Below are 25,350 nucleotides of genomic sequence, written 5' to 3' on the forward strand. Positions count from 1 at the left end.
CCTGAAGGAATCAGAGCGAATACTCGAAAATAGGGATTATTATGAGGTCCTGGGAAGTGACCCCACTTTGCGTTTCAGGGGTGAACTGAGAGACCTCATAGAAGCAGCCTCACTGTGTGGTGCTATCGATAAAAAAGAAAGGAGCTTTTTTCTGTCAGCACAAGGAGAGATTCCCATTTTTTACCACCTGCCTAAAGTACATAAGTCCCTTACCAACCCCCCTGGCCGCCCTATAATATCGGGTATAAATTCATTGATCTCACCTATCTCCAAATGGGTTGATTTTCATCTGCAAAGATATGTTCCCCATCTGCCATCCTTTGTGAAAGACACAGGACATGTGTTGTCCCTAGTTAAGGAGATTGAATGGTCTGAACAGTATTGTTGGTTAACGATAGACGTAGCAGCCCTCTATTCAAACATTGACCACACTTTGGGCCTAAAAGCCCTTTCCCTTTATCTGGGAGCAGATCCACTCCTCCCAGAGAAGCAATCACAATTCATTATTAGTTTTACTGAATTTATGTTGAAACACAATTATTTTGAATTTAATGGAAAGTTCTTCATACAAAAGAAGGGAACTGCGATGGGGGCGAGTTTCGCTCCTTCCTACGCAAACTTGTTTATGGGCCATTGGGAACAAGAAATGATCTTTGCGGAACCACACTGGATGGAGCGGCTCGCCCTATATCGAAGATTTATCGATGACATTCTAATTATCTGGAGGGGTGATTGGGAAGATATAGACAATTTTATGACTTACATTAACAACAACAGATGGGGTCTTTCCTTCACACATAAGAAACACAGGTCCACAATTGATTTTTTAGACCTAACTCTTACAGGCCTTGGGAGTAGAATCATCACTAAAACTTTCCAGAAGAGTGTGGATGTAAACGGTTATTTACACGCCAATAGCTGTCATCATCCCACATGGATTCATAACATCCCTCTGGGACAATTCATCAGAATCAAACGGAACTGTTCGTTTCTGTCTGATTATGAAAGAGAATCTTTTGTTCTATGCCAACGTTTCGTTGAAAAGTCCTACCCACCGTACAAGATTCTGAATGCTTATTTAAAGGGGCTTAACTATGGTGATACTTCCATCCTAGGGAATCATGTTATGGATCTTCCCAGCTCGAGGCCATCCCTCGTAAGTACATATCACGAGCAGAAATTACACACAGATGAGCACTATATGATTCTCCAACTTTTGGACAATGTTCAAGTTCCGAAATGTAAGGCAGCTAAGTTTAACATCAGCACCAAGGAAGTGGGTAAGGGCACTACACCCATTTTTACAACTTCTTTTAGTAAAGCGTATGATGACATCATTGAGATCCTTCATAAGTACTGGCCCATTCTGAGGAAAGATCCTTGGCTATCTTTCTGCATTTCGGATTCACCAAGAGTCACATTCAGGAAGGCACCTAGTTTGAAGAACATTCTAGCACCCTCCAAATTGCCATGCCACATAGAGAGGAGAAAAACGACACTGACAAAGAAGGGCTTCACAAGTAAACGTTGTGGTCACACTAAATGCTTGACATGTGGCTTTATTTGGCACTCTACCTCGAGTTTTAGCCCCTTTAACAGTACTGAAAATTTTTTTGTTCAATCAGATATCAGTTGTAACACCTCCTTTGTGGTATACTTGTTAATTTGTCCCTGTGATCGGCAGTATGTGGGCCAAACAATTAGACCCTTGAAATGCAGGTTCCGTGAACACAGAACAGCTATAATTCGTAACAACTGCAAATCTTCAGTAGCTCGACACTTTTCTACCTTTCACGACAATAATCCTTCTGGCATCAGGTTATTGGGCCTAACGCATATTCCCCCATTCCAAGATTTGGCCAAAAGGAAGAGGGAACTTATCAAATGCGAATCCATGTGGATTTTTAGGTTGAATACCATGGCACCGAACGGCCTGAATGAGGAGTTAGATTTGTTCTAAGGGTTCTATTATTGGTCCTTTTCTGTTTATTCACATTCATATACCCTTATGTTGGTTCTGTGTTTTTTTTTTTTTTTTTTTTTTTTTTTGGGTCCTGATTAGATGGTTTTGTGCAAATATTATGGGGTACTTACCATAAGCACTTGCGATTTTAGATCGCGCTTTAAACCCCTATGCATAACGAATGTTTGCTCCTTTATATAATTAATAGGGGCTCCGTATTACAGTCATTTATTGCTGTAATCTCTGGCCCCCCCTTTTTTTGGGGGGGGGGGGGGAAAGGTAGAATTAACTTTTAGGGGCTTACACCTTCTATCTATGTCTTCTGTGAAGAGTCAGATCTATATTAAGATCTTTACCATCTGGTTCGTTTGTTTGTTTATATTTGCTTATTTCTATGTCGGTTCTCTGGTTTGGTACAGATATATAAGAATTTTTCTGTGTAAATATCTTGAGATATATTACATAGTATAAGTACTGTTGACTTTAGACCGCTCTTGAAGCTTATTGTCATTTATATACACGATCAGCATCTGTCCCTTTAAATTACAGGGGTTCTGTATTAGAGGTGTTTATTGGTACATTTTGGTCTTTTATGTTTTTAAAAATTTATGTACATATATGGATGTCCAAGAGGTTTACCCTTTTCTCTTGTGTGCTCTATGGGTAGATTTATTTATTTTCTAGTTGCTATTTTTATTCATCTTTATTCAATTTTTGTTCATTTATTTTGTATTTAATGGCTAATTGGTGGGTGTATTTAAAGTTCGAACTGTGGCTGTTTCTGCATCTTGAGAAAGTCCCGTGGGCGGGACGAAACGCGTCGATGAGCCACAGCTGTTAACTCGACACCCTGATCAGCTGTTGCAGGAAGAGGTCGGGTACAGGAAATCCCCGTGAGTATCTACTTGAAGCGTGTTCTGCTGCCGGCCGGTCCTCGTACACCGCGGTCTTTTTTGAAGGCACCGACCGTGGTGCAACGCGTCCCCTGTTGGAGTGCCTTCTCTACTCACCGCGGTCTTTTTAGAAGACTCCGACCGCGGTTCAGCACTGCACTCCTTACACGCCGGATTTCGTCCTGCTCCCGAGCATTCCTCTGGTTTATACCTCGGTGGGGGCCCCCACCGAGGTTAGGTACTTTTATTGAGCTGTTTCATTTATATTTGTTCATTTTTATATCATTGTATGTTTTTTATATTTCGAGATAGCTATATTAGACTATATATCATATATTATATCAATCTCATTAATTATAGATCTATTTAGCTATCTTTTTATTTATCATCTAATAATAAATACATTTATATTGGTATACAAATACTTTTGTTCATCTTTTAAGGGTATCAACATAGCCCAATATGTAGGGAGGACTCTGGGTTTTTAAACAGATTTGTTCCCATATTGTAATTAGCATTATGTCTATGTAAGATCACTTAAGAATTCTGATGAGCCAGCCTTCCAGACACTTGTATCATTCCTTGGGATCATTTAACACCTTTGACACTCGAGTTAATATCATCTCAGTCTCCGCCATCTGGGTGCACTGTATTTTTCACGCTGTCGCATTTAAATTGTTCTGGTTCAATCAATCCCCAAATCATATGACCTGCAACCATTGCACCTTTTATCTATTAGCCGTTGGCACCTTATTCAACACATTGTGATGCAATCCTCTAAGTCTTTAGACCAGTGCCCTTGCGTGGTATCGGACCCGTAAGTGTGTTCATTCCTTTTATTCCTAGTTTAACTTAACTTAGCCTCCTGGTTCCTTTAATCCAGCTTGAATTTGGCCACTGATTTTGGGTCATCCCTGCTCAGCTTTGTTTACCATATAGGGTTATAGTGTGAGTTTTTTTAACTCTGATACTTCACATTTTCTACTTATCGCTAATGAAGTTGTCATAGTGCCTTAAATATGTTTCCCTTTGTCCATTCTCCCAATTATTTTTTTTGTTCTCTTGTTGGAGGTTTTGAAAGCACGGCGTCTAGCCACTCTCCAAAGCCCTTTGTACCAGAGGTTTGGAAATTAAACTTCCCAATCATATCCCAACATCTATATAAATGGCGTGATGATTTTGTCCTTTTCTGTTCATGAATGAGCAATTTGTGAGCGCGCACTGCACTACCACAGTCATAGTGGACTGCGCATACCTGCGGCTTTTTACTAGAAGTCATGTTTATGGCTTCTCAGAGAATAAGCATTCAATCATTCTCTATAATACGAATTTCAACACTGGGCAAATGTAGTGGTGACTGGGCCTGAGGCGGATAGCAGTTTGGCGCATGTCCTTCCGCCACAGAGGATTGCAGGGTATTTCTCTTTACCTCCTACTCCGCTTCCTCCTCCTCTACCACCTCCTCATCCGGTCAGCATAACACCTTCACCACCAACTTCAGCACAGCCAGGGGGAAACGACAGCAGGCCGTTTTAAAACTCATATGTTTGGGGGGAAACACCCCACACCGCGCAGGTGCTGTGGACAGGCATGGAACAACAGACCGATGAGCGGTTGCTGCCATTGAGCCTCAAGCTGGTGGTGTGCAATAATAGGCAAAATCTCGTAGCCGCTCTGGGCCTAGCTGAATTTGGTGGTGCAGAAATTCCTGAGAAACTATCCAGATATATCAGAGCTGCTGTCTGAGCTGCAGCGTAACTTCAGTCTTACCGCTCACCGCCTCATATGCGACATGCCCAGAAGGTGGAACTCCACCTTGCACATGCTGGAGAGACTGTGCGAGCAGCAGCAGGCGATAGTGGAGTTTCAGCTGCAGCACGCATGGGTCAGTCGCTCTGCGGAACAGCACCACTTCACCACTGTAACGGATCGCCTGGCACCCCGACTGGGTACCTCCGTTGAAAGCTGCTCCTAGCGCTTCCAGAGGACTCCAAGCACTCCACCAGACACCATAAGCACTGCAGGCTGCAGCTATCTCCCTTCAGAACGAAGCAGGAACAAGCTCTTACAAGAGCTCAGTGATTATAGCAAGGGAATATGCCTAGCATAGCAATCCCTTGTAGCAGATTCCCCCAATAAGAGACAGGACTCAAGTTGAGGGTAAAAATAGAACTCCCTGGCTGCTAGCTTGCAGCCCTTTTTATTAGGTGCTCCCATGAAGGGGAGGGACACACAGTAACGTACATTAACCAATCACACAATAGTTACATCCCACACATAGCCCTCCCCTCTACCTGTAAACTAATTATCTGTACACACAGGAAATACAATTATCCTAGGTAGGGAAAATACAGTTTTTACACAACATTCATAACTCCCAAAATATACATCACATTCGCATAAAAATACATATTCACAATCAATCCATTCGGGGGAACAACATACTCCAAAAATCATACGAATTGGACCAGGGGTTCAAAAGTTAGTACAAATGTGCATTTGACCTTCTGGAAGCATGGTTTTTAGAAGCTCAAACTAGTTCCCCAGAATCCTCTATCCTGGAGACAATGGAGAAGCTGATTTAATTATATCCAGGGACAAACACAGCCTCCATTAAGCACATGTTACCAGCAACCACCAAAAGACATAAAAATACATAACTCCTGTTATACTAAACAGAACCCCCACATTCAACCCATCCCCAGATGGCTTGGATCTGAGCGCTCAACATATCCAAACAGCGTTTAGATGCCACAAACACAGTTCAAACGCCATGGGGTTTAAGTTTCGTATGGGCTGATGAGAGGGCCCATAATCCTGGGGCAGCCCAATAACCCACAGTATGCCCAAATACCGTGCATAAAGGGCCAAATCGCCCAGGGACCGTAGTCACAGGGTAAGAGGCGGGCAAGCAGCCCCCTCCAAACCACAGTGGCGAAGTGGCTTTCGCTACAACCACCAATGAGTGGGCCTCCATGCGAGACCTGTATGCCATGTTGCATTGTTTCAAGTACTCCACCAACATGGCCAGTGCCGATGACGCCGTACTCAGCCTTACTATCCCGCTTCTATGTCTCCTTGAAAAAAAACGCTTCGGGTGATGATGGAAGAAGATGTGACACAGGAGGAAGGAGGAGGAGGAAGAAGAGGAGGAAGGGGAGTAATTTCCACGGTTATCAGGCCAGTCATTCACAAGTGGCTCGGAGGGTGGGTTCCTGCACCAGCATAGGACAGGTACACAATTGTCCAGCCAGGGCACAGTTCTGGAGGATGAGGAGGAGGAACTGTGTTCACAGCAGGGTGGCACCCTATGCAGCTCGTGGGCATCACTGGAGCATGGCTGGGGGGATACAGAGGACACAGACGATACACCTCCCACAGAGGACAGCTTGTCCTTGCCTCTGGGCAGCCTGGCACACATGAGCAACTACATGTTGCAGTGCCTGCGCAACGACTGCCGAGTTGCCCACATTCTAACTTGTGCTGATAACTGGGAGGCCACCCTGCTGGATCCCCGTTACAAGGACAACGTGCCGTCCTTAATTCCCTCACTGGAGCTCGATTGGAAGATGCGTGACTACAAGCGCACGCCGGTAGACGTGCTGCTGAGGGCATTCCCAACTGACACCGGGGGCTCAGTGGAAGCACAAGGTGAAGGCAGAGGAGGAGGAAGAGGTCGCCAACGCAGCTGGGGCACCGCCAGAACCTCAGAAGGCAGGGGTTAGCATGGCTGAAATGTGGAAAAGCTTTGTCAGCACGCCACAACAACCAGCACCACCAGCTGATATGGAACGTCTTAGCAGGAGGCAGCATTTCAAAATTTCAAATTTTTTGCCGAAGTTCGGCCAAACCCGGCGAACCCAAACATCCAGGTGTCCGCTCAAGTCTACTCTTGAGTTTATCTCCGCTGAGCTAAACAAGCCAGGAAGTAACAGGACAGGTTATCTGATTGACAGCCGGGGAGGTTTAAAAAAGGTACTTTAGAAATGTGCCAATTTCTATTGAAATATGAACCTTTTGTAAAATAAAATGTAAAAAAAATAAAAATAAAAGACACTTCAAACAAAGGACTACAGCAAGAAAAACTGCTTTAGGGGTCTGCAGTGTCCCTTTGAACAGATATAATACATTTTCCCAGCAAGTAGGAGAGGGCACCTAGTAAGCAGATCACGGTGATCTGCAATTGTAGATAAATACACCCACTCCTGACACCAAAGCGACCCACTAACCTGGGTCCTTTGAGGGAAACCCACCCTCAAAGGACCAGAAGCATCCACATATCCAAAGGTGGAGATCATACCGCCCACATGTATCTTGAGCTGATCATAAGCTCCAGAAAATTGTGAGTGTTTTTCCTTTATTCACCAGTCTAAGGAAATATTACACTGTATTCGATGTCTTGTTCTTTTTTATATAAACCAACAAACCCCTATATGGACCTGTGAGCACCCTGAAGGCGCGGCTTCCCTAAACTCCTTTCTAGTATCACCTATACTACAGCCAGAAAGAAGATACTCTGGTTTGGGAAGTATCAGCTGCCAAATGTATTCAAAACAAGTGCCAGAAATCCTTCCTTCCATCTATTTAGATCACCATCTGTGTCTGAATGTTGGCAGCTTGGACATGGAATAAATGACGCAAAACAAGTGACGCCGAAGCCTCACGCCGCCCACAGGTCACGCGGAAGCCTCACGCCGCCCACAGGTCACGCGGAAGCCTCACGCCGCCCACAGGTCACGCGGAAGCCTCACGCCGCCCACAGGTCACGCGGAAGCCTCACGCCGCCCACAGGTCACGCGGAAGCCTCACGCCGCCCACAGGTCACGCGGAAGCCTCACGCCGCCCACAGGTCACGCGGAAGCCTCACGCCGCCCACAGGTGGGCTGAATCACTGCTAAGCTCTTGGAATAGCTGGTTCCGGTTTTGCTCTCTGGAGGAGTCTACGGTGGTTATGGTGTCTGCTGCAGTGCTTGGAGGCCTCAGGAAGCACTAGGAGCATCCTTCAACGGAGGTACCCAGTCGGGGTGCCCGTCGATCCGTTACATTGGTGGCAGCGGTGAGATAGCATCCTAGTGCGAGTTAAAGCAGCTCAGAGACACCGCTCGTGGATTTACAAATTGAGGGCGACGCTAGTGTTCATACAGCGTCCCTGTCTACAGAAAGATTTGGGAAAATGGGGTTCGTGGACTCCTGGGCAACACGCACACCTGAGGAAGAGAATTAATTGGAATGGAGAGATAATGCCCAGAAAGAATTATGGTACGACGCCCTGGAGGAAGTCCAGTATCAACGGCAGCAGCGCCTTCCTGGTGTCGCATACCAGTTGGAGGAACAAATGGCCTGGCGGATGCCGCTTCTGGGAGACCAACCCGGAGGGGAGCAAGTAAGACAACTTGAGTACCTTGTGGAAAGGGAACTGAGCCTGGACGCCTCATACCGGGCAGAGGGCATCCAGCCGGAGGGGGATAACTACACTAGCCCTGGCCTGTTGTGGAAGGCCTTAGCAGAAGACGTCTACTTCGGCAGTCCAGCAGAGTCACGGTACTAGGCTATCTTGCATTACCGGGGTGAGATGGTACAGGGCCCGAGATCTATTGGACTGGGAGAAGACCTCCGCCGTTTCGCTGCCATGGAACGAGAGCTAGAGATGGACTATGTGAAACTACTGAATTGATGCCAGCCGCAGAGCATGGACGCAGATCGTGAAAACTGGGTGGCGGACCCAGACCTCCTAGCCTACAACTGGGAAAACGTGGCAGAGGTACCCCCTGCTTCACTACCAGCTGCAGAAGTAGGGGAACTCAGACCCACAGATGGAAGGTGGAGATGGGACCAAGATCTCTCTACCGGCCCTACAGGGATGCTGGGCAGTCGGCGCAGATCCCCAGCGGCAGAGTACATTACAGGGAGGAGAGACCACTGGTTTCACTCCCCAGCGGCAGAGTGCATTATTGGAAGGGGAGACAGTCGGTCCCCCTCTCTACCAGCAGAGAGAGTGTCAGGGAGAGGAACCTGTTACCCCCTCTCCCCAGCGGCTGAAAGTGTGTAAGGGAGAGGAGTTTGTTACCCCCTCTCCCCAGCGGCAGCATAGCCCACCAAGGGGAGGCACTAAGCCCCCCACCAGCGCAGATGGGACCGTGGTCTCTGCGCACAAGCTACTGGGAGTGGAGAGCAGCGTCCTCCCTCCCCAACGGCAGAATGTCCTACAGGGAGCAGAGACAGTTGGTCTCTCTCCCCAACAACTAAGCCAGTCATCAGGAGACCTGGGGTCTGTACCATCTACTCCCCAACCAGCCCCAGAAACGAGGGACCTCATAGACTGGTCCTGGGAAGACCCACAGATGGCAGGTGGAGATGGGACGGTGGTCTCTCTACTGGCCCTACAGGGATGCTGGGCAGTCAGCCCAGATCCCCAGCGGCAGTGTGAAGTGCAGGGAGTGGAGAGCATCGTTTCCCCTCCCCAGCGGCAGTGTACATTGCAGGGAGAGGAGAGCAGTGTCTCCCCTCCCCAGCGGCTGAAAGTGTGTAAGGGAAAGGAGCTTGTTACTCCCTCTCCCCAGCGGCAGCCTAGCCCACCAAGGGGAGATGATAAGCCCCACACCTGTGCAGATGGGACCGTGGTCTCTGCACTTACAGCACAAGGGGTTGGGGATGGGCGGTCCTGTCCCCTAGCAACAGAACTGTGTATCCAGAGGGGAGACAGTCGGTCTCCACCTCCCACAAGCTCCAACCATGGTAGCACTGGCACAAGGGCAGAGTACCGCTGGTCTCTGCCCACTCAGCAACCCACCAAGGCAGCCCACCAGTCCCCCGAACAAGTTTCTACTTTATCCAGGTGTAGTAACCATTTATTGAGGGTGGGCTGTACTGCTGTTTGTGCTTCGTGGGTAGGTTGCTGGACCAACCAGGGCACTGACTGGCAGGTGGTCAATACCCTGTTAGTCTGGATGGTAAAGGGGAGAAATGTGGCGGAACCAACCTCGCCAGTGTGAACTGGAGAAGCCTAGTTGCTAGCCTCCTGCCCTGCGACTATGGCCCTGGGGTACATACCCTTGGCCCTGGGGTACAAATACCTTGTAAGAAGGGTATTTGGGCACAAAGGATGTTGTTCCTGGCCCTTTAAATACTGTGGAGCAGTATTACAACTTTTAAACTGGCACTTCGGATGCAGTCGAAGTGCCGAAGTGGCCGCCATTACAGTCGAACACGTGGCGGCGGCCATTTTAATCCAGTCGAACGCAGTGAGCTGTAACTTCCCCTACCCTTAGACACTGCGGCTGGAGACTAAGTCCCGTTCGAAGATTCGAACACACGTTCGAACGGGACTGTGTCATTCTGGGTGTAAAATAGACCTCTGGTAGACAATATAACACCACGGAAACCCAACCCCGGTTTCACTTCGACACTTCGACAGAAGTCGAAGTGCGTTCGACGATTCGAACGCCGCCTTCGGATGGGACTTTGTTATTTTCAGGGCAGAAATAGACCGACCGCACAGCCTGAATCTGTGGAACTGTTTTGGGCATGAAAATGTGCCTGCGGTCGGTCAAAAGTGACTTATATCTATCTCCCGAATGGCTGAACGGATTTGTATGATTTTTGGGTATGTTTGTATTTGGAATGTGCTGATTATTAATATTGGATGTATGGTTTTAGAGTTATGAAAGTTGGGTAAAAGGTATGTTTAAACTGTACGTATAATTGGGTTACCTCTCAGGCTAAGGGGAGGGAATCTGTGGGATGTAACCATTGTGTGATTGGATAATGGATAATTGTATGTGCGCGTCTCCCTTGCAAGGGAGAATTGCATAAAAGCAGAGGGGGGAGGACGGGTCAAGAGATGTTTTTTTACAGGATAGGTACTACAGTGACATGTTTAAGGTCAGCAGGGACAATGCCAGAAGAGAGAGAGCAGTTAAAGATGTGTGTTAAGGAAGGCACAAGACAAGGGGAGAGAGATCTGATGAGGTGAGACGGGATAGGATTGAGATAGGGCTGAGGTTGTTGGGTGAGGGTGTACTCGAGAGCAAACAATAAGATGTGGTGATCAGAGATAGGAAATGGAGTGTTACATTCATAAGACAAAATGAGGTCAGGCTACATGGGTGGGAAAATTAGCCCACTGCAAAAGACCGAGAGAGGAAGTAATTGAAAGTGGTTTAGAGGCTGCTGAGGTCAAAGGTAGGTTAATGGGAATATTAAAGTGCCCAAGAATTAGGGATAGAATATTAAAAGAGAGGAAGAATGTTTAACTTGAAGTAGGGTGTACTATTGAAGTAGGGTGTACTATTGAAGTAGGGTGTACTATTGAAGTAGGGTGTACTATTGAAGTAGGGTGTACTATTGAAGTAGGGTGTACTATTGAAGTAGGGTGTACTATTGAAGTAGGGTGTACTATTGAAGTAGGGTGTACTTCATTTTTCACACATGGCCAACCAAAATGGATATAATAGAGAGAAACCTAGTAGTACTGCATCTATTCAGGAGTTCCCACTATGCATCGTTCCACAAGAAGGACCTGAACTATTTATGAGAAAGATGGGAACACCTCTAGTTTACTAGCAGGAAGCAATATATGTGAGATCTAGTAAGAGTCTGTGACAGGAGTTGTGCATTATACGAGGCTTAGGTAAAACCGTTGCAGACAGAAGAGACCTGAAAATGGTTAAACGTGTAATGAGGAATTGTAGGTTCTCGGGAGTGCAGAGAGAGGCTTGTATAGGAAGGAACTGCATGAAGAGGTATTGTAGCGGAAGGTCGAGAGTGCTAAATGCAAGTCTTTTGTCGTATGTAAATGCTCAAATGAGGGGTCGATATTGTGTCATAGTGGATTGCCCACAAAGAGCTGTATGTAACGTATGGAGCAATGGCCTAGTAAGGGCCACTTGTAGAGGTATTGCAATTGGAAGACCGATAGTGCCAAATGTAAGTCTTGAACTGATGGGTGTAGAATAGGCTGTATGAGATGTATGGATTAAGGCATGAACAAATGTAGGTTTATCGTTATAGGAGTTGTGAAATGGATTGGGAATTGCATATGGACAGTAGTGATGATCTGGTCGATTTGGTGTTCGATCTGTTTTTTGTGTTTATTTTTTTTTATATATATTTATTATTTGTATTTATTTTTGCACAAAGTAGTGTACTTAAACGTAGTGTAAAAGGGCAATATATAAACCCTGAGCGGCATGAAGGCTAAAACAAGGTCGTAGCTATAAGCCCATCAAGGGCCCTTTCAAGCGTATGTAGTGAAGGCCTGGTGAGGGCCGTGTGTCAAGGTATAGGAGTAGAAGGCAGAGAGAGCTCATTCTGATTCATGAGTAGCGAGGTTGTCACACAAGGGTAGTATGATAATTACCAGGTATAAGAAATTATAGGACGTGGGTTGATTAATGGGTGTTGAGCTGTGTAGCTGTGAAGCAAAATGGCAGACCTGTTCAGAACATGTATATAACCAACTGTGAGAGGCCCGTAATTGCAGAACTGTTAATTAGAAGTGATAATATGTAGCATGTAAGCTAATGGCGCTAACTGTTCCTGTGCGTGCTTGTCTGGTGTCAACTACGTGCTTGTCAGGCCGCCCATTGTACAGCTCTGCGTAATCTGTTGGTGCTTTATACAGAATAATACGACATGTGAGTAACATGGTACCACTGATGGAATGATAGGTAAATGGATAGCTGGATGGATGGGCAGTACCATAAATGCTTACCACATGTATAGGCCCAAGAAGAGCACTTACCATCTGCTTGTTGTTTGCTGTGTAGTCTTCGGATGGATTCACCTCTGGTCAAAGATATTGTACAAATCAAGCAGTTTAACAAATCCTCCTCCTGCACCCCAAACTGGCCCTAGGAAGAGAACAATCCAAAATGGGAACTATACAATATTATATACATATATATATACACACACACACACACACACAATTTACAACGTCGCCCTGGGTGTGGAAAACCTTATGTGACTAAATTAACCTCGTCACTGGCTTTTGGAGGGGCCTGTTTGCCAGCCTCCTACCCTGTGACAAACTGAACCTCGTCAAGGGTTCTTGGAGGGGCCTGCTTGCCAGCCTATTGCCTCAGGACTATGGGCCCTGCAATATACCTTAACCAATGCACTTTAAAAGGCTCTGTTCACGTGAAGTATGTATTTTTGTACTCCAGACAGAGAGACCGACCGTTAGCCTTAATTCTCTGGAACCTTTTTGGGCATGGGTCCATGTGCACGGTGGGTCAAAAATAAGACTTCCAGGAATTTCCTGAACCCCTGCTCTGATTAGGGTGATTTTTGGATATGTTGTTCACCCAGATCAGGGCTATCAGGTGTAAGATTTATAGGGATATGTTGTGTTTTGGGGTTTTGTAAAATCGGTTTTTTTTTTATGCTTGGGGATAATTACGTTAATACATTCTCTACCTTAACCACTTAATGACGAGTGACAGACGAGGTCCGTCACTCAGGGGAAACCCTTAATGACGAGTGACGGACCTCGTCTGTGACGCGGTAAAATTAACCCCAGATCGCCGCAATCGCGGCGATCGTGGGGTTAATGGTGCTCCGGTCTGCCTCTGTATTAGAGGCAGACCGGGAGCACCGGATTGGGCTGTCCCAGCCCATGTGCCCGCTCTGTCAGCATGTCAGAGCGAGCACATGTGCGGTGTATACTTACCTTCCGCCTCCCTGCACTTCCGGGTTCACTGTAAAGTGCAGGGAGACGGATCTTCAGTGATCCTGCCCCCTGTTGAAAAAAAAATTAAGTTAAATTAAAATCCCACCCCCCTTTACCCATTTTAATAAAAAAAATTAACCCCTTCCCTGCCAATTGATCATTGACTACAGTGATCAATTGGCAGGGATTACATTTTAATATGATCTGATTTCTTTTTTTTAACCCCTGAGGGTTAATTCTTTTTTTTTCTTAACCCTCAGGGGTTAAATTTATTTTATTAATTAATTTAAATATTTTAAAATTATAAATTTAGCTAGCTGGGGAGGGTGGAAGTTAGTGGGGAATTGGGGGATTTAGTGTTAGGCTAACTAGGGGTTAATGTTAAAAAAAGTTTTAAGATAAGCTTTAAAAAGTTAAAAAATTAAGTTAAAAAAAGTTTTAATAACGTTTAAGTAAAAAGTAAAAAAAAATAAACCCTTTACCCAGTCCAAATAAAAATTAACCCCTTCCCTGCCAGTCAATCACTGCCTACAGTGATCAAAATACAGATCACAGTATTATACTGTGATCTAATTTTTTTTAACCCCTGACGATTAACTTTTATTTATTTTTTAACCCTCAGGGGTTAAATTAATTTAATTAACTAATTTAAATATTGTATAATTAAATATTTTGCTAGCTGGGGTGGGTGGGAGTTATGGGAAAATGGGGAATTTACTGTTAGTGCTGCTTACTGCTAGTTAGGGGTTAGCGTAAAAAAAAAGCTTAGAAAAATGTTAAATCTATAAAAAAAAGTTTTACGAAAGTTTAGGAAACTTTAAAATAATTAATAAGCAAAACAAAAGTTTAAAAAATAGTTTTAAAAAGTTAAAAAAATACATTTAATAACGCTCATTGCCACTACACCTGGTACAAGCTAGCGGAAAAATGATCCCACGCTAAGGTTCAAAATATGCCTTTTGAAATACCCTGGGATGTCTTCTTTAACCCCTTAAGGACAGAGCTTCAGAAGCTTGTCTTTCACTTAATGACAACGGCATTTTTTGCATTTTTTGCTATTTGCGTTCAACTGCAATTTGCATTTTACTAATTTATTGCACCGACACATATTATATACCGTTTTTTAAAGGACAGAAAGGGGTTTAATTTGATGTAACACATATATATATAAATGCTTATTTATTATAAAAAAAATACAGAAATATGGAAAAAAATTATTTTTTGTGTGTTTTTTTTACAGTTTTTGCAATAATAATGTGTACATAATTAGTGCAGGTTAAGGAAAGTAATTAAAAATAAATTCATTTAGTTGTTCTGAATTACAGAATATATAATGTGTCTGGGATTTTCAGTTTTTTTTGGTAGTTACAGGTCACAAAGCACAAGGAGTAAAATAAACTTTTCATGTGGAGCGATTTTAGAATTTGGTATGTTTGTCTTGTAAGCCTAATAGCCATAAAAGAAAACAAAATTGCCACACAAAAGTATATATTTATATAAAGTAGACACCACAGGCTATTTACCTAAGGTTGTTTTGACACTTTCTACGTAGCCATTTTACCGCCAACCTCTGCTAAATATTGGAGTAAAATTGTGTTTTTTGGGGGTTTTCGCACACAAACTTATAACAAAGAACTTCTCATGTGTATTTTGTAAAGTTGGTGTGTGCTATTCCTGTACAAAGTTTTATTATGTGTTCAGTTACTTCTGCTGAGTACAACGGTACCCCCATTGTATGTTTTTGGCACTATTTCGTGAAGCTACAGTGCCATATAGGAGACCTGTCCTTTTCAGTATTCACAGTAGAATTTTGAGAGACGGATTTAATGAGCCTATGCTTCCATTTGGGGTATTATAACAGTTTGACTGTTCAAAAAAACCCCACAAAGGCCTACCATTTGTAAAAGTAGACACTCCAGGGTATCTCGTAAGGTGCATATTGTGCCTTAACATGCCCCCATTTTTTTACCATTACATGCCAAAGTATGTGGTAAAAAATAATTTTGTGCATATTTTACATACGGATTGCATTTTTGCTGAGCATTTTGTATATTTCATGTGTGCCACTAAGTTCAAACCCCCCAAATTATGCTCAGCTAAGTCTTCTGAGTAAAAGGACACCCCCATTGTATGTCCATGGCACTATTTTGTGAAGCTACAGTGCCATATAGGAGACCAAGCCATATCAGTTTTGACCGAACTTTGAATTTTGACGCCGGGCCTATGTGCAATTTCCAAGCATCTTTGCAGGTTTTAAATTCAAACTACCCCACAAAGGCCTACCATTTCTTAAAGTAGACACCCCAGGGTATTTCAAAAGGTATATTTTGAACCTTAGCGTGGGATCATTTTTCCGCTAGCGTGTACCAGGTGTAGTGGTTATAAGCGTTTTTTTCTGCCTTTTTGACACACAAAGTGAGTTTGCACAGTATATTTTGCAAACCATATGTGTACTACCACTGTATAATACTTCATATTTTGCTCAGCTATGTCTGCTGAGTAAAAAAATACCCCCGTATGTACCTTTGCCAGGTATATGTGGACATCGGAGGGGCACATTTGGGACACAGCCATTCCATTTTTTTTCAAACTTTACATTTTTACGCTGTGCCCATGTCCCATTTTAGAGTATTTTACCAGGCTATATAATCCAAATACCCCATAAAGCCATACCATTTCTTAAAGAAGACATCCCAGGGTATTTCAAAAGGCATATTTTGAACCTTAGCGTGGGATCATTTTTCCGCTAGCTTGTACCAGGTGTAGTGGTAATGAGCGTTTTTTTTCTGCCTTTTTGACACACAAAGTGAGTTTGCACAGTATATTTTGCAAACCATATGTGTACTACCACTGTATAATACTTCATATTTTGCTCAGCTATGTCTGCTGAGTAAAAAAATACCCCCGTATGTACCTTTGCCAGGTATATGTGGACATCGGAGGGGCACATTTGGGACACAGCCATTCCATTTTTTTCAAACTTTACATTTTTACGCTGTGCCCATGTCCCATTTTAGAGTATTTTACCAGGCTATATAATCCAAATACCCCATAAAGCCATACCATTTCTTAAAGAAGACATCCCAGGGTATTTCAAAAGGCATATTTTGAACCTTAGCGTGGGATCATTTTTCCGCTAGCTTGTACCAGGTGTAGTGGTAATGAGCGTTATTAAATGTATTTTTTTACTTTTTAAAACTTTTTTTACTTTTTAAAACTTTTTTTACTTTTTAAAACTATTTTTTAAACTTTTGTTTTGATTATTCATTTTTTTAAAGTTTCCTAAACTTTCGTAAAACTTTTTTTTACAGATTTAACATTTTTCTAAGCTTTTTTTTTTACGTTAACCCCTAACTAGCAGTAAGCAGCACTAACAGTAAATTCCCCATTTTCCCATAACTCCCACCCACCCCAGCTAGCAAAATATTTAATTATACAATATTTAAATTAGTTAATTAAATAAATTTAACCCCTGAGGGTTAAAAAATAAATAAAAGTTAATCGTCAGGGGTTAAAAAAAAAATTAGAACAGTATAATACTGTGATCTGTATTTTGATCACTGTAGGCAGTGATCGACTGGCAGGGAAGGGGTTAATTTTTATTTGGACTGGGTAAAGGGTTTATTTTTTTACATTTTTTACTTAAATGTTATTAAAACTTTTTTTTTAACTTAATTTTTTAACTTTTTAAAGCGTATTTGTAAACTTTTTTTAACGTTAACCCCTAGTTAGCGTAATACTAAATCCCCCAATTCCCCACTAACTTCCACCCTCCCCAGCTAGCTAAATTTATAATTTTAAAATATTTAAATTAATTAATAAAATAAATTGAACCCCTGAGGGTTAAAAAAAAAAAAGAATTAACCCTCAGGGGTTAAAAAAAAAATCAGATCTTAGTAAAATGTAATCCCTGCCAATTGATCACTGTAGTCAGTGATCAATTGGCAGGGAAGGGGTTAATTTTTTATTAAAATGGGTAAAGGGGGGGTAAAGGGGGGTGGGATTTTAATTTTACTATGTTTTCTTTCCACCAGGGGGCAGGATCACTGAAGATCCGTCTCCCTGCACTTCACACAGAACCAGGAAGTGCAGGGAGGCGGAGGTGAGTATACACAGCACATGTGCCCGCTCTGGCATGCTGTCAGAGCGGGCACATGTACTCTGACAGCCCGATCCGGTGCTCCCGGTCTGCCTCTAATGCAGAGGCAGACCGGAGCACCATTAACCCCGCGATCGCCGCGATTGCGGCGATCTGGGGTTAATTTTAACGGGTGACGGACGAGGTCCGTCACTCGTCATTAACGCATTCCCCTGAGTGACGGACCTCGTCCGTCACTCGTCGTTAAGGGGTTAAGAAATGGTATGCCTTTGTGGGGTAGTTTGTATTATATAGCCTGGTAAAATACTCTAAAATGGGACATGGGCACAGTGTAACAATTTAAAGTTTGAAAAAAACTGGAATGACTATGTCCCAAATGTGCCCCTCCGATGTCCACATATACCTGGCAAAGGTACATACGGGGGTATTTTTGTACTCAGCTGACATAGCTGAGCAACATATGAAGTATTATACAGTCGTAGCACACATAAGGTTTGCAAAATATACTGTGCAAACTCACTTTGTGTGTCAAAAAGGCAGAAAAAAACGCTTATAACCACTACACCTGGTACACGCTAGCGGAAAAATGATCTCACGCTAAGGTTCAAAATATACCTTTTGAAATACCCTGGGGTGTCTACTTTAAGAAATGGTAGGCCTTTGTGGGGTAGTTTGAATTTAAAACCTGCGAAGATGCTTGGAAATTGCACATAGGCCCAGCGTCAAAATTCAAAGTTCTGTAAAAGCTGATATGGCTTGGTCTCCAATATGGCACTGTAGCTTCACGAAATAGTGCCAAAGACATTCATTGGGGATGTCCTTTTACTCAGAAGACTTAGCTGAGCATAATTTGAAGGTTTTGAACTTAGTGGCACATATGAAATATACAAAATGCCCAGCAAAAATGCAATCCGTATGTAAAAAAAATGCCCCAAATTATTTTTTACCACATACTTTGGCATATATTGGCGAATAAATGGGGGCATGCTAAGGCACAATATGCACCTTATGATATACCCTGGAGTGTCTACTTTTACAAATGGTAGGCCTTTGTGGGGTTTTTTTGAACAGTCAAACTGTTATAATACCCCAAATGGAAGCACAGGCTCATTAAATCCGTCTCTCAAAATTCTACTGGGAATACTGAAAAGGACAGGTCTCCTATATGGCACTGTAGCTTCACGAACTAGTGCCAAAGACATACAATGGGGGTACCGTTGTACTCAGCAGAAGTAACTGAACACATAATAAAACTTTGTACAGGAATAGCACACACCAACTTTACAAAATACACATGAGAAGTTCTTTGTTATAAGTTTGTGTGCGAAAACCCCCAAAAAACACAATTTTACTCCAATATTTAGCAGAGGTTGGCGGTGAAATGGCTACGTAGAAAGTGTCAAAACAACCTTAGGTAAATAGCCTGTGGTGTCTACTTTATATAAATATATACTTTTGTGTGGCAATTTTGTTTTCTTTTATGGCTATTAAGCTTACAAGACAAACGTACCAAATTCTAAAATCGCTCCACTGAATTTATTTTTAATTACTTTCCTTAACCTGCACTAATTGTGCACACATTATTATTGCAAAAACTGTAAAAAAAAATAAATAAAAAAAAAATAAAAAAATTCTCATTTTTTTGCATTTTTTAATAATAAATAAGTATATATATATATATATATATATATATATATATATATATGTGTGTTACATCAAATTAAAGCCCTTTCTGTCCTTTAAAAAACAGTATATAATATGCGTCGGTGCAATAAATTAGTAAAATGCAAATTGCAGTTGAACGCAAACAGCAAAAAATGCAAAAAATGCCATTGTCATTAAGTGAAAGACAAGCTTCTGAAGCTCTGTCCTTAAGGGGTTAAACCAATAAATGATACTGCACTCAATAAATAGAATATAATGTTGTATTTAATAATTAATGCATTTCATAGGTATTTCATAAGTATTTAAATATATACAAAAAGTGTGAAAAAATAATAATTTAAAGAGAATGTATCCTAAGGTGACCGATATGACTCCATGTATAAAAAGATCCTTACAAAAGCTGACTCACTAATATACAATAAATGTTGAACTGTATAGTATCATGAAAAATTGCAAATTTGGAATGTAGACGGATGCTGACTAGGAGATATATACAATAGTGGAAAAAATAAACATAAAAATTGAAAAAATTAAAAAATGCAGAAAAAAGAGAAAAAAGAAAATAAGGTAAAAAAGAAAAAATGTATATACAGTCCCAGTGTGTACACACTATTGTATTTAGGTGGATCTCACAAATATGTCCTGTTGGAAAAAAGTCCAGTTCCAGGTGAAGTATCCATACTTTGCTGTCAAAACTGTCAGAACGGTTCCTTCTTGCTTGATGAAATGCTTCACGTCCTTGGCAGGTCCTTGTCAGGTGTGTATAGAGAGTATTCAAGCTCTTGTTAAGCCGGGCTGCGCGCTCGGGACCCTTCAGTCCCTTCAGTGGCCCTGTGCAGGAAGGAACAGTTCTGACAGCAAAGTATGGATACTTCACCTGGAACTGGACTTTTTTCCAACAGGACATATTTGTGAGATCCACCTAAATACAATAGTGTGTACACACTGGGACTGTATATACATTTTATCTTTTTACCCTCTCTTTTTTCTGCATTTTTTTATTTTTTTCAATTTTTATGTTTATTTTTTCCACTATTGTATATATCTCCTAGTCCGCATCCGTCTATATTCCAAATTCGGAATTTTTCATGATACTATACAGTTCAACATGTATTGTATATTAGTGAGTCAGCTCTTGTAAGGATCTTTTTATACATGGAGTCATATCGGTCACTATAGGATACATTCTCTTTAAATTAGGGGTGCACCGAAATTCCGGCAGCCGAAAGTATCGGCCGAAAATGGACCTAATCCATTTCGGCCGATATTGGCAAATATCGGCAGAAAATAGGGCGGTCAGGCTGGCGGGCGCATGAGGGAGCACTCTCCCCTGAGTGCTTCCACTTCAGCTCCCTCGCGCGCCGCAATGATACCGGAGCCGGAAGATGACGTCATCTTCCGGCGCTGGTATCAGTATGCAGCGCGCGAGGGAGCTGAAGAGGAAGCACTCAGGGGAGAGTGCTCCCTCACGCGCCCGCCAGCCTGACCGCCCACCGGGTGACCGCCCCCCCAGGAGCCCAGCAGCACCACTGGACCCCAGGGAACCCCCTCAGCACTCCAAAAGGTAAGGAGGCTGGGGGGATTAAATAAAAAAAAAAGCGTTAGTGAGTGTGTGTGTTAGTGTGAGTGTGTGTGTGTGTGTGTGTGTGTGTTAGTGTTACTGTGAGTGTTAGTGTTACTGTGAGTGTTAGTGTTACTGTGAGTGTTAGTGTGTGTTACTGTGAGTGTTAGTGTGTGTTACTGTGAGTGTTAGTGTTACTGTGTGTTACTGTGTGTGTTAGTGTTACTGTGAGTGTTAGTGTGTGTGTTAGTGTGAGTGTGTTACAATGTGTGTCTGTTACTGAGTGTGTTTGTGTTAGTGAGTCTGTTTGATGTCTGTTAGTGAGTGTGTATGTATGTCTGTCGCTGAGTGTTTCTCTGTCAGTAAATGTGTGTGTCCATCTGTTCGTGAGAGTGTGTGTGTGTGTGTCTTCAGCACTTACCTTTCTCCAGCGCTGGACTCCCTTGGCGCTGGGGATCCCTCCGCCGCTCAGCTCCGAATGCGCATGCACAGCAAGAGCCATGCGCGCATTCAAACCGCCCATAGGAAAGCATTACTCAATGCTTTCCTATGGACGTTCAGATGTTCAGTTCGCGGAAGCTCCTCTAGCGGCTGTCAGTGAGACAGCCACTAGAGGCTGGATTAACCCTCAGTGAAACATAGCAGTTTCTCTGAAACTGCTATGCTTTCAGCTACAGGGTTAAAACTAGAGGGACCTGACACCCAGACCACTTCATTGAGCTGATGTGATCTGGGTGTTTGTAGTGGTCCTTTGTGTGTGCATCTGCATGCACTGGTGTACATACCGCGGTCGCAGCCCTGCGACCAGGTGCCCGCCGCCATGTTTTGCGGCCTCATTGGTCATGTGTACGCCACTGCTCACCATCCACCCTGGTACCGCTGTGAGAAGACCGCACACTGCCGCCGCGCAACCTTCTAACCGGAAGTGCCAGACGTGCCGTGAGAGCAGTGGGGCAACCTGCTGTAAAACTACCCACATCGTGTATACCCACAAGTGTATAAAGAAATACACTTTAAGAAAACCTATCCTACTGCAAACATAGCCACATTCATTTATTAATTATATTCTGCACGTGCCAATCTGCCCAAAGTGCTTTCTTCAAGTCCCTAGTCCACATTTCTAAATCTTTATTATTAATAAATATTATTGGTATGGTATTCAATTAAATATATATACCGTATATACTCGAGTATAAGCCGAGTTTTTCAGCCCATTTTTTGGGCTGAAAAACCCCAACTCGGCTTATACTCGAGTCAGAGTCTGTATTATGGCAATTTGCATTGCCATAATACAGACTGGGGGAGAGGGGGGCTGGCAGAGCTGTACTTACCCGTCCTGCAGCTCCTGTCAGCTCTCTCCTCCTCCGCGCCGTCCGTTCAGCACCTCGGTCAGCTCCCAGTGTAAGTCTCGCGAGAGCCGCGGCTCTCGCGAGACTTACACTGTGAGCTGACAGAGGGAGCTGCACAGACCGCGCGGAGGAGAGAGCTGACAGGAGCTGCAGGACAGGTAAGTTACAGCTCTGCCAGCCCCCCTCCCCCCCCCCACTGGACCACCAGGGAAGGAGAGCCCCCCTCCCTGCCCTATATCAAGCAGGGAGGGGGGACGAAAAAAAATATATACAAATAAAATAAGAAATAATAATAATAAAAAAAAGGAGTATAAGGACCACTATGGGAGGGGGGGGGGGGGTATAAGGACCGCTATGGGAGGGAGGGGGGGGGGTATAAGGACCACTATGGGAGGGAGGGGGGCATAAGGACCACTATGGGAGGGAGGGGGGGCATAAGGACCACTATGGGAGGGAGGGGGGGCATAAGGACCACTATGGGAGGGAGGGGGGGGGGATAAGGACCACTATGGGAGGGAGGGGGGTATAAGGACCACTATGGGAGGGAGGGGGGGGATAAGGACCACTATGGGAGGGAGGGGGGGGATAAGGACCACTATGGGAGGGAGGGGGGTATAAGGACCACTATGGGAGGGAGGGGGGGGTATAAGGACCACTATGGGAGGGAGGGGGGGGATAAGGACCACTATTGGAGGGAGGGGGGTATAAGGACCACTATGGGAGGGAGGGGGGTATAAGGACCACTATGGGAGGGGGTGGGATAAGGACCACTATGGGAGGGAGGGGGGGTATAAGGACCACTATGGGAGGGAGGGGGGGGGTATATGGACCACTATGGGGGGGATAAGGAACACTATGGGAGGGAGAAGGGGGATAAGGACCACTATGAGAGGATGGGGGTGGGATAAGGACCACTAGGGGAGGGGAGGGTAAGGACCACTAGGGGAGAGGTGAGTCAGGACCACTGGGGGGGGGGTGAAGGAACACGGGGGTGGGGAGGTAAGGACCACTGAGGGAGGAGGAGGGGAAGTCAGGACATATGGGGCGGGGAGGGGGCGGCAAAATTTTTTTTGCCTGCGGCGGCAAATATCCTTGCACCGGCCCTGCACACACTGCATTCACACACTGCATTCATACACACACACTGCATTCATGCACACACACACTGCATTCACTCATACACACGCTGCACTCATACACACACGCTGCACTCATACACACACGCTGCACTCATACACACACACATACGCACACACTGCATTCATTATACACACACTGTAAATAAATATTCAATTAATATATTTTTTTTAGGATCTAATTTTATTTAGAAATTTACCAGTAGCTGCTGCATTTCCCACCCTAGTCTTATACTCGAGTCAATAAGTTTTCCCAGTTTTTTGGGATAAAATTAGGGGCCTCGGCTTATATTCGGGTCGGCTTATACTCGAGTATATACGGTATATTATTCAGTCATATATAGCAAACAGGGTTAACAGATTTTTATTTATATTGTTTTTTTTAAAGCTATTCTGTCCAATTTTGGTGTGTTGCTCTCAATAAGTGTGGTTACCGTATATACTCGAGTATAAGCCGAGGCCCCTAATTTTATCCCAAAAAACTGGGGAAACTTATTGACTCGAGTATAAGACTAGGGTGGGAAATGCAGCAGCTACTGGTAAATTTCTAAATAAAATTAGATCCTAAAAAAAATATATTAATTGAATATTTATTTACAGTGTGTGTATAATGAATGCAGTGTGTGCGTATGTGTGTGTGTATGAGTGCAGCGTTTGTGTATGAGTGCAGCGTGTGTGTATGAGTGCAGCGTGTGTGTATGAGTGCAGTGTGTGTATGAGTGCAGTGTGTGTGCATGAATGCAGTGTGTGTGTGCATGAATGCAGTGTGTGTGTGCATGAATGCAGTGTGTGTGTGTATGAATGCAGTGCGTGAATGCAGTGTGTGCAGGGCCGGTGCAAGGATATTTGCCGCCGTAGGCAAAAAACATTTTGCCGCCCCCTCCCCCCCCATATGTCCTGACTTCCCCTCCTCCTCCCTCAGTGGTCCTTACCTCCCCACCCCCGTGTTCCTTCACCCCCCCCCCCAGTGGTCCTGACTCACCCCCCCCCCAGTGGTCCTGACTCACCCCTCCCCTAGTGGTCCTTACCCTCCCCTCCCCTAGTGGTCCTTATCCCACCCCCTCCCTCTCATAGTGGTCCTTATCCCCCCCCATCCCTCCCATAGTGGTCCATATACCCCCCCCCTCCCTCCCATAGTGGTCTTTATACCCCCCTCCCTCCCATAGTGGTCCTTATCCCCCCTCTCCCTCCCATAGTGGTCCTTATACCCCCTCCCTCCCATAGTGGTCCTTATCCCCCCCCCTCCCTCCCATAGTGGTCCTTATACCCCCCTCCCTCCAATAGTGGTCCTTATACCCCCCCTCCCTCCAATAGTGGTCCTTATACCCCCCCTCCCTCCAATAGTGGTCCTTATCCCACCCCTCCCTCCCATAGTGGTCCTTATCCCACCCCTCCCTCCCATAGTGGTCCTTATCCCACCCCTCCCTCCCATAGTGGTCCTTATCCCCCCCCTCCCTCCCATAGTGGTCCTTATCCCCCCCCTCCCTCCCATAGTGGTCCTTATCCCCCCCCTCCCTCCCATAGTGGTCCTTACCCCCCCCCCTCCCTCCCATAGTGGTCCTTATCCCCCCCCTCCCTCCCATAGTGGTCCTTATCCCCCCCTCCCTCCCATAGTGGTCCTTATCCCCCCCCTCCCTCCCATAGTGGTCCTTATCCCCCCCCCCCCTCCCATAGTGGTCCTTATCCCCCACCCCCCCTCCCATAGTGGTCCTTATACCCCCCTCCCTCCCATAGTGGTCCTTATCCCCCCCCTCCCTCCCATAGTGGTCCTTATCCCCCCCCTCCCTCCCATAGTGGTCCTTATCCCCCCCCTCCCTCCCATAGTGGTCCTTATACCCCCCCTCCCTCCCATAGTGGTCCTTATCCCCCCCCTCCCCATAGTGGTCCTTATCCCCCCCCCCCTCCCATAGTAGTCCTTATACCCCCCCCTCCCTCCCATAGTGGTCCTTATCCCCCCCTCCCTCCCATAGTGGTCCTTATCCCCCCCTCCCTCCCATAGTGGTCCTTATCCC

The 25,350-nt window shown here is 44.6% G+C and overlaps 1 protein-coding gene across 1 annotated transcript in view; it reads right to left on the bottom strand.

Annotated features, from left to right (window-relative positions):
• LOC134610515 (myosin-IIIb-like) overlaps positions 1–25,350 on the bottom strand; it is a 301,018-nt gene that overhangs the window by 180,112 nt on the left and 95,556 nt on the right. Inside the window, exon 9 of the mRNA XM_063453481.1 lies at positions 12,599–12,707. Coding sequence (XP_063309551.1) covers positions 12,599–12,707 — 109 coding nt within the window. The remainder of the gene's footprint in view (positions 1–12,598; positions 12,708–25,350) is intronic.

The sequence above is a fragment of the Pelobates fuscus genome, chromosome 5 (assembly GCF_036172605.1).
Source record: "Pelobates fuscus isolate aPelFus1 chromosome 5, aPelFus1.pri, whole genome shotgun sequence".
In the NCBI taxonomy this organism is placed as follows: domain Eukaryota; kingdom Metazoa; phylum Chordata; class Amphibia; order Anura; family Pelobatidae; genus Pelobates; species Pelobates fuscus.